Source organism: Lactuca serriola, chromosome 6 (genome assembly GCF_051521515.1).
Source record: "Lactuca serriola cultivar US96UC23 chromosome 6, Lser_US96UC23_V15, whole genome shotgun sequence".
NCBI lineage: Eukaryota > Viridiplantae > Streptophyta > Magnoliopsida > Asterales > Asteraceae > Lactuca > Lactuca serriola.
Window position 1 is genome coordinate 189,558,559 of NC_136413.1, and position 10,729 is coordinate 189,569,287.

The following is a 10,729-nucleotide window of genomic DNA, read 5'->3' on the forward strand; positions in this document are numbered from 1 at the left end:
AGTCTGATAAGCTATCTTAATAGATTAGGCTCCAATCCTTCATATCTAAGCTTCATACTTCATATACATATTGAAAGTGTCCTTTTAAGGGTAAAGTTTCCAACTTTACCCGTAAATACCCTTCCTTAATGGGTTTATCTCAAAACCTAACTCTTTAAGACCTAAATCTTGATCCAAAAGCCATTAATACTTCAAGTTAAGGCATACAAACTGAGATCTAGACCCTAGACACTACATGAACACGTAAAGTCTCTAACTTTCACTCCATGCATGGCCTTTTGGAGATTAAAAGGCCATGATGAGATTCTTAAAGCTTGCATGGGTCTCTAATTGTTGGTGATTTTGTATCATCAATGTGTATTTAAGTGTAATGGATTGACTTGTTGACCAAAATTCAATCTTGATGAATATTAAACAAGTAAGGAAGGTGCGGACTGCAACTTGTTTAAATTTATTCAAGATTCAAAGTAGACTGTCATTTATGGGCGAAGCCCCTTAACGAACGGGGGTTCGGGGACAATGCCCTTGGGAGCGGGGTCCAAGGGGCGCCAGCCCCTGGCTGGGGTCGAGCTAAATTTTTTGTAAATGAACTTGATTTTTGACTTCATTTTAACCTTTATTAAAAATCCATTTTGGTGGCTGTTATTGGTTTTGACAGTTGGAGTAGTTTTTGGACAAAGAAAACTGCCTTGACAGTTTTCAGAAAAATGAACTACTTAATCTTTTTAGTCATCATTTTTTTTGGGTATAGAAACAATCACAAAATTCATAAAAACCATATTTTCTATTCTTGCTCTCAATTCTGAGTCTTATCCGATTAAATATTGAGAGTACCACCCAAATACTTTAATCTGAAAGTGAAACCACAATTCTCAGAATTTCCAAGGCTATTTTTATCCCGATTTTCTTACAAAGATTAAAGTATTTCTATGATCATGGCAAGTGGTGATTCTGTGAAGGAAATGACAAGTAAGTTTGAAAAACTAAACAAGTTTAAAGGGCAAGATTTTTGTAGATGGCAGAAGAAGATGAAGTTTCTCCTTACTACTCTGAAAGTGGTGTATGCTCTGAGTACACCCATGCCAGTCTTACCAGAATCTGTTGAAGATGAACCTTTGGAGGCAACAAGAAGAAGATCAAAGTGGGAAAATGATGATTACATATATCGTGGTCATATTCTCAATGGTATGTCTGACTCTCTTTTTGATATCTATCAACATTTCGAATCTGCAAAAGAACTGTGGGATTCTCTTGAATGCAAGTACATGGCTGAAGATGCTTCTAGTAAGAAGTTTCTTGTTAGTAACTTTATGGGTTACAAGATGATTGACTCCAGACCTGTTATGGAACAATTCCATGAAATGTTAATGATTTTGCGACAGTTTGCTCAACACAACCTAAAAATGGATGAAACCATTTATGTGGCTGTGATCATTGACAAACTGTCCCCTTCCTGGAAGGATTTTAAACACAATTTGAAACATAACAAAGAGGAATTGACTTTGACTCAACTTGGAAGCCATTTAAGGATTGAAGAGTCCATAAGGACTTAAGAACTTGATAACAATCCTAAAGGCAAGAACCAAGTTGGTTCCTTTTCTGTGAACATGGCGGAAGGAGAAAGTTCAAAGAATCCCAGGAAGTCTAATGGAAAAATGAAGTTTAAAGGAAAGGATGACAAGTCTTCCAACAAGATGGCTAAGCTGGTTTGTTGGAATTGTAACAAACCGGGTTACTTCAAGAATGATTTTCGTCTTCGCAAAGTGAACAAGGATGGTGTTGGACCAAATGGATCCAAGGATCCAGAAAAGCAACAAGGTCAGATTTCTATTTTCATGCAAAATTCTAAATATATTCAAAATTATATTTCTGTGATTTCTGATGCATTTTATGTGCAGGATGATAAAGTTGCATGGTGGGTTGATTAGGGAGCAACACGTCATGTTTGCAAAGATCTATATTGGTTCAAGGACTTTCAACCAATTGAAGATGGATCTGTTGTGAAGATGGGAAATGTTTCAACTGAACCGATCAAGGGCATAGGATCTGTTTTACTTACTTTTACTTCTGGGAAATGTTTGTGTTTGAACAATGTTTTATATGTTCTAGGGATTCGTAAGAATCTCATGTCTGAAATTGTATTAAATAATTGTGGTTGCAAGCAAGTGTTAGAAAGTGACAAGTATATCTTGTCAAGACATGGTTCTTTTATGGGATTTGGCTATATATGTAATGGAATGATTAGACTTAATATTAGTTATCCTTCTAGTGATAATGCTGTTTGCATGGCTTCTACTAGTACTAGAAATAATTTTCATAAATCTGAATTATGGCATGCTAGATTAGGACACATTCATTACAAGAGATTAAAAGACATGTCTAAAATGAGTTTAATTCCTGCTTTTGATATGCAAAATAATGAAAAATGTAAAACATGCATGCTAACTAAAATCACTAGACAACCTTTCGAAGATGTTGTTAGGGAAAGCAAGGTGTTGGATCTTATACATAGTGATTTATGTGAATTCCATGCAACACCTTCCATTGGAACAAAGAAGTATGTTGTTTCTTTTATTGATGATGCATCTATATATTGTTATATCTATTTGCTACATTCTAAGGATGAAGCACTTGATAAATTTAAGATTTATAAACAACAAGTTGAGCTTCATAAAAATGAATTAATAAAAGTATTGTGTACTAATAGAGGTGGTGAGTATTATTATCAAGTTTATTTTGAATCAATTGGAATAATACATCAAACCACAGCTCCATATACACCACAACAAAATGGTGTAGCTGAAAGAAAGAATAGGACTTTGAAATAAATGGTTAATTCCATGTTGTCATATTCTGTTGTAAGTGAAGGGTTTTGGGGTGAGGCAATGTTAACTACATGTTACATCTTGAATAGAACTCCAAATAAAAGGAGTAAGAATACTCCTTATGAACTTTGGTGTAAAAAGGTACCAAATTTGAGTTATCTCAAAGTTTGGGGTTGTAGAGTAGTTGTAAGGCTCACTGAACCCAAATAGAAAATATTGGGTAAGAGAGGTATAGATTGTATCTTTATTGGATATGCTGAGTATTCCAAAGCATATAGATTCTATGTTTTAGAATCTAAAGACTCTGTGTTTGTAAACACAGTGATAGGGTCAAGAGATGCTATCTTTGATGAAGAAAGATTTACATCTATACCTAGACCAAGGAATGAGACTATATGTCAACATCAATATTGTTTTAATATTAAGGAGTATCCAAAGACTTTTAGTGAAGCTATGGGTTCTAGGGATGCTCATTTCTGGAAAGAAGCAATCCAGGATAAAATTGATTCTATCATGCATAACAATACTTGGGTATTGTCTGATTTACCTCCTGGTTGCAAGGCATTAGGATGTAAATGGATCCTCAAAAGAAAAATGAAGGTGGATGGCACAATTGATAAGTATAAAGCCAGATTGGTTATCCAAGGTTTTAGACAAAAGGAAGGCATTGATTTCTATGATTCTTATTCTCATGTTGCCAAAATTTCCACTATTAGATTATTATTAGCTCTTGCAGCTATACATAATCTTGTGATTCACTAAATGGATGTGAAAACTGCATTCATGAATGGTGAATTGGATGAGAAAATATACATGAAACAACCTGAAGGGTTTGTGATTCCTGGAAATGAACACACAGTGTGCAAGTTAAAGAAATCATTATATAGTTTGAAACAAGCACCAAAACAATGGCATCAAAAGTTTGATGATGTTGTCTTGTCTAATGGTTTTGCATTAAACCAAGCTGACAAGTGTGTATATTGCAAATTTCATACTTCTGGTAAAGGAGTCATGATTTGTTTATATGTGGATGATATTTTGATTTTTGGTACCGATTTAGAATAAGTTGATAAAACCAAGAAATTATTATCATCTAGTTTTGATATGAAAGATGTAACGCTCGTAGATCCGGGCTAGTCAATTCAGAAATAATAGGTGTCGAAAATGAGTTTTCGGCAAAAGATTATTTAGAATAAATAATCTTAACCAAGTTGTAGTATATGTTACAAGGTTTTCGTGCATATAAAGAACGCCGAAATCCGAGTTATAACAAAGAAGTTATGACCTGTCGAAGTTTCGTGACGGAACCGACACAATACCGGGAAGCGTAAATAGTGAATTTACGATAGAGCGAGTTTTAGCCTTAGCGACCTAAATGAAAGTCGTATAATACGTTAAACCAAGAGCGTCCATAAAAAGAACGCCCAAATCTGACTTCTTATGAGGAAGTTATGATTTTCCGAAGTTTCGGCTTAGCAGTGTAAAGCCCGAAATTCGAATAGTAGATCGAGCGGTTTTAAGCCGACACAACCTAAACGAGAATCGAAGATCTCGTTAATAGTAGCGTAAAGATAAAAAGACAGATGCAAACGGAAGTCGGATGAAGGAGTTATGATTTTTTAACGGACCAATCTTGTCCTGGTCTATTAATAATATAACTTTTAAAATAAATCAAAATTAGCCAACAGAGTTCAAAAACGAAAGTTGTAGAGTACGGTCCCGCCTACGTGTGGATATAAAGAATGTAAAAAATGGAGCTCATATGCAAAAGTTACGAATTTTAGAAGTCGGGAAGGAAAATTGGGAAATCTGCGAAGGGATAATGACATGGCTCGATCTGGGCCGTCTATTGCTAATCGGAGGACCGCTTTGGATGAGTGACACGTCGCCTCGCATTACGCCTCGTGTCCGAGGTTGGTTACGCCCAACTTACCTCAGCGTTATCCATTCTGAGTCCGGTGCGAGCCAGCTGTATGCGAGCTGGACCCTATCCGAAGTTATGCCCCACGTAGCCAAGGATTACGCCCAACGTAGTCCGACGCCTCGCAGGTTATAAAAGGGTGTGAAACCTTCTGGATTTTTCACACCAATTCCACTTCTCTTTCTACAATCTTTCTCTCTCTAGGGTTTCAAACCCTCCATAAAGTCTAGGTGAACCCCTAGCACACGAAGGAAGCCCCGAGGCTCCCGGAGTCCCGAGAAAAAAGGGCCTTTCGGTTCAGAAACGCTGCTCCGAGCGAAGCCCGGTTTTCTATAAAACCCGCTGTAAGTGAGCTGCGCCTATCCTATTTTTAATATAGATTTAAAATAATTATAGTAATGTTATTAGGTCCTTAAAATAATTATTTGGGCTGTTATTATTAGTTATATAGAGTGTTGTTTAACGCTTATATAATAATAATAATAATAATAATAATAATAATAATAATAGTAATAATAATAATAACAATAGCTAGACTATTAATTTGTCGCGATTAACGTTAGACTAAATCTAGTGGTAATGATACTAGGTTTTGTCCGAGGAAAATTATGTCGAGAGTAACGAAGTGCTGTTCGAGTGACGAGTCACCACCATCTCAAGTGAATGCATAGTTACTTTCATCTTACGCATTGATATGAAGTATTTTATATAAATTACGTGCTATGTGTGCATATTATCTGAATATATGTTGTCTATGCTGGATGAACGATTTTATACATGTTTTAAATGATTTAAACTGTATATGTATTTTATATCTACGATAATGTTGGGATAAAACATGGGTAGATGTAATAGATGGAATATGAGTTGGATGATGAGTTGAGAGGTGTTATAGACCACGAGGTGAGGGCGAGAGGTGGACGATGTGAGAAGCCTTTCCCCAAATGATGGCCCCGTTATTCAGCAAAGTATGGATGACAAACACGGAGTATTCTAGACAGTCCAGTGGAACACTAGCAGGCTCGCAACCTGTAGGTGTTGTGAACGATGTGTTCACCAGGTGTACTCTAAACCATGGTGACCTTGCAGACTTGGTGCCTAAACCTTGGTGATCATGCAAAAATGATACCTAAACCTTGGTGATCATGCAGACATGATGGCTAAACCCTGGCGACTATGTAGACTTAGTGCCTAAGCCCTGGCGACTATGTTGTGTAAACCATGGCAACGATGGACGTTATGCCGATTCCCTAGGATGATCCTTAGGAATCGATGAACGAGAAGTAGCTGATTCTTAGGGTAGATCCTTAAGAATAAAGAAGATAATGGGGATGGGTAATTGGGTTAACTGTTTGATGATTAAACATAATAATTATATTATTGTGGGTTGAAAACCCTATGTATGATGGGTTTTATGCATAAGAAACATTCCTATGTGCTCATACAAACCCTAATGCTTGGATCTAGGTTTCTCTACTGAACATGCTTTGATTCCAAGACTTACAAACCCTAATCTAGCATACAAATAACAAAAAAAACATGTAGAATCAGATCTAGATGTTTACCTCCTAAACTTGATGACTTAGGTCTTCTTTTCTTCTTCTCTTGAGCTTAGAGTCATAAATGCAACTCCTCTAATGGTTCACAAACCCCACAAGCAAGAAGTCAATATGAGAGAGGGAGAGAGAGGCTAGAAATCGGCCTAGGGTTCTCTTAGAATCAAGTGGTAGCCGAATTCAATGCCCTAGGGGTCATATTTATACTTACAGGTTACTAGGGTTTCAGTCTAAACCCTAATGGACTGCTTAGCCACCAAGCAGCCCAAGGAACCTTCTGGAATAAGGCCTTGGACGAAAATATGATGGATATCCATCATAATTTCGTTCCCCCTTAAGCCCATTAGGTTTCCTTAACCCAAAACTCAACTATCATACATTTGACAGTTTATACCCCTTTATTCAATTAATCTCTTTTGATCACCAAATTAATTCCTAATTAATTTATGACTAATACTAATTAAATAAATATGATTTCTCCTTTAATATATTATTATTATAATATATTAATAAATCATAATACTCTCTCTTACTCCTTAAATTACCTTGTCAAGTTGCTTTGGAGAAGGCAACCCAAAAGGACCATGCACAACCGGGTCAAGTACATACCAAATATAGTTACGGGCTTAGACACTATTCCAACAGTGTCCCACTTGGATAAGTCTAGTAACTATATCTCACATACGACTTCAGAAACCGATTAGCAATCGTAGCTCTTATACTTCGCTGTCAACTCTGATCAACTTGTCCTTTAGATAAGGGATCGTATAATCCTCTGTTCTAGATATCATGCTGACAATGCTTTTTGTCCAACAGAAATTCCTTGATTTCTGATTTGTTTGACATAGAATTTAGTTGAACACATCAACTTCATTCTGACCGGGCTTGGCACATATGTCAAACCAAATCATCAAGTGGCCAATATCTCACTTTTATTCTCATAGAATAAAAGGAACAGATCAACTTCGACTCATATGCATCCATTATTTACTATTTGAATTATACACAATAATGCATTTTATAACATCAAGTTACTGATGCGTTTACACATTATCAATGCATAACCAACCAGCAAACAACAATCATATCTCTAAGTTTTAAGACTATATGATGTTATCGCTTTGCGATCACTTAAGGTAAAATACCACGAAGTGATTCAGCAAACTCGGGTTTATTCCAATGCTCAATGCATATTCATAAGCACTCATGAACTTTGCAGCAAACCTTTGCTATGTCCAAAACCTTTTAGACAATCTACAAACAATTCATGACATTCTTCATTCATATCTACTTCCAAAATATGACCGACTGTGGACCCTTTTGAATAATCCTATCATTCAGGAAGTCAAAACATGCAAAATGGAAACAATAGATAAATAACCAACACAAGATAGTATCTTTACTCATAAATAACACATTTCATTTATTCATCGAATGTCAAGTACAATCTATCTATTACACATTTCCTATCTAATCCAAACTTATATCATCCTTCAGCCCAATGCTCCTAGCGTGCTACATGTGTTTGACCCTACTCAGTCCCTTCGTAAGGGGATCTGCTGGGTTTTCTTCTGATGATACCCTCTTCACAACAAGGAGTCCCTCTTCTATCCGATGTCTGATAAAATGGTATTTTCTGTCAATATGTCGATATCTACCATGATCTCTCGGTTCCTTGGTCAAGGCAACCGCTCCTTCATTATCACAGAAAATTTCCATCGGCTCTTTTATGGATGGCACAACTCCAAGGTCTCCAATGAAGTTCTTCAACCATATAGCCTCCTTTGACCCTTCGCTCGCCGCAATATACTCTGATTCGCACGTTGAATCAGCTACGGTCTCTTGCTTCGAACTTTTCCAAGTCACTGCTCCTCCATTTAGGGTAAAGACCCAGCCCGACTGCGATCGGAAGTTATCCCGATCTGTCTGAAAACTAGCGTCACTGTACCCTCGTACTCTTAAGTCATCACTCCCACTGAGGACTAGAAACCATTCCTTGGTCCTCCGAAGGTACTTAAGAATATTCTTAACTGCAATCCAATGAGCTCTACCAGGATTCCCTTGATATCTGGTGACCATGCTCAAAGCGAAGGCCACATCAGGGCGAGTACAAGTCATAGCGTCCATCTACCATATTTCATAATCATGAAATGCAGCTATTGCGAGCATCACCCTAATAGACTTTATCTTCGCAACTGGTGAGAAGGTCTCATCATAGTCAACTCTGGGAGTTTGAGTAAAGCCCTTCACAACCATTCGTGCTTTATAAGTATGCACTTTTCCATCCATGTCCGTCTTCTTCTTGAAGATCCACTTACACCCGACTATCTTACGACCCGGTACATTATCAACCAAATTCCAAACTTGGTTGTCGTACATGGACTGAATCTCGCTGTCCATCGCCTCTTTCCATTACGCAGACTCTGGGCCTGCCATGGCTTCCTTATAGCTGCTAGGTTCATCCAAATTTACTAGTGTACTATCACTAATAAATGTATCCCCTTCAGTAGTAATATGAAAACCATAAACCTAGGGTGGAACACTAGCCCTAGTGGAACGTCAAAGAGGTAAGGACTCGTCAACAGGTTCAATAGGAGTTTCCTCCTCAAGTTGAGTGCCAGTGTCAGAGGTTCCTTCATCGTTTTGATCTTGAATCTCTTCAAGTTCAATTTGCCTCCCACTGTCTTCTTGGCTTATCAATTCCCTTTCTCGGAAAACTCCTCTTCTAGCAACGAAGACAACATTGTCACTCGGTGTGTAGAAAAGGTAGCCAAAAGATTTCTGCGGATAGCCGATGAAATAACACTTCTCACTACGAGGTTCTAGCTTGTCATGAGTCTCTCATCTTACGAAAGCCTCGCAACCCGAAACCTTGATATGTGCCAACGAGGGAGCCTTCCCTGTCCACATCTCGTGAGGAGTCTTGGAAACCTTCTTGGTGGGAACTAAGTTAAGTATATGGGCGGCAGTCTCTAAGGCATACCCCCAAAATGCTATTGGTAATGAAGTTCGACTCATCATAGAACGAACCATGTCCAACAAGGTCCGATTACGTCTCTCAGCCACACCATTCAATTGTGGTGTCCTTGGAGGCGTCAATTGCGAAACGATTCCGCATTCTTTTAGATAGTCGTGAAACTCAAGACTTAGGTACTCTCCTCCTCGGTCTGACCGAAGCATCTTGATTTTCCTGCCCAGCTGATTCTCCACTTCATTCTTAAACTCTTTGAACTTTTCAAAGGTTTCTGACTTTTGCTTGATTAAGTAGATATATCTATATCTTCTATAATCATATGTAAAAGTCACGTAGAAGCGGCAAGCATCCCTTGTGGTGGATCTAAAGGGCCCACATACATCGGTGTGTATGAGATCCAATAAACCCTCACCCCTTTCACAAGTTCCAGTAAAGGGTGACTTGGTCATCTTCCCAAGTAAACAAGATTCACATGTGTCATCGTCCCTAAGGTCGAATGACTCCAACACTCCATCCTTTTGGAGTTGGGCTATGCGTTTCTTGTTGACATGGCCAAGGCGACAATGCCACAAGCATGCTTTGTCTAGACTAGTAGACAAATCAATATTCAAAACATTATTTACTAAATTATCAACAATCATCACAGATTCATAAATCCCATTACAAGGTAATGCATTGAAATAAAAGACACCATTTAAATAAACGTTAATAGAACCATTACTATTATCAAAAGAATATCTGAAACCTTGTCTAAACAACCCGTGAAATGAAATAATGTTTCTTTCCATATCTGGCGAATAACAACAATTTTCTAAATCTATCCCTAACCCATTACTTAACATTAAAGAATAAACACCGACTTTGGTCACAAGCGACGATCTTCTGTTTCCCATAATTAGGTTCATCTTCCCATGTTCCATCTCCCTACTTCTTTTTAGGCCCTGCATATCAGAACAAATGTGATAACCACACCCTATATCAAGAACCCATGAAGTAGCAAATGATGAGTTATTAGATTTAACAGAATACATACCTGCAAAGGTGGGCTTAATCTTCCCATCTCTTATGTCCTGCAGATATTGAGGGCAGCTTCGCTTCTAGTGGCCCTTTTGGTGGCAATAGAAGCACTCTGCTTCTTTCAGATCGGAAGACGGCTTAGCAGGGCCAACTTTGGTCTCGCTTGAGGACGAACCATCACGGGGTTTCCCCTTATGGTGGTTCTTACATGGAGCCTTCCTCTTTTTTCCCTTTCCTTGACCTATTGCCATCACAGGAGCAGCCACAACAGGGTACGGTGCAACGTACTTGTCTTTGAGGTTGCTCTCAACAGTCCTCAAGAGTCCTTGGAGCTTGCTCAAGGAGACCTCCTCTTTGTTCATATGGTAGGTCATCCTAAACTGATTGTAGCAGGAGGGCAAGGAGTGGAGGATTATGTCGATAGCCAAATCCTCAT

At 38.1% G+C, this 10,729-nt stretch overlaps 1 protein-coding gene across 1 annotated transcript; it reads left to right on the top strand.

The window, feature by feature from the left end:
- Positions 1-1,187: 1,187 nt before the first annotated feature.
- On the top strand, positions 1,188-1,553 carry LOC145060503 (uncharacterized). Its single transcript, XM_079008153.1, has one exon. It carries the CDS (start codon positions 1,188-1,190, stop codon positions 1,551-1,553), a length of 366 nt encoding a protein of 121 aa, XP_078864279.1.
- The last annotated feature ends 9,176 nt before the right edge of the window (positions 1,554-10,729 follow it).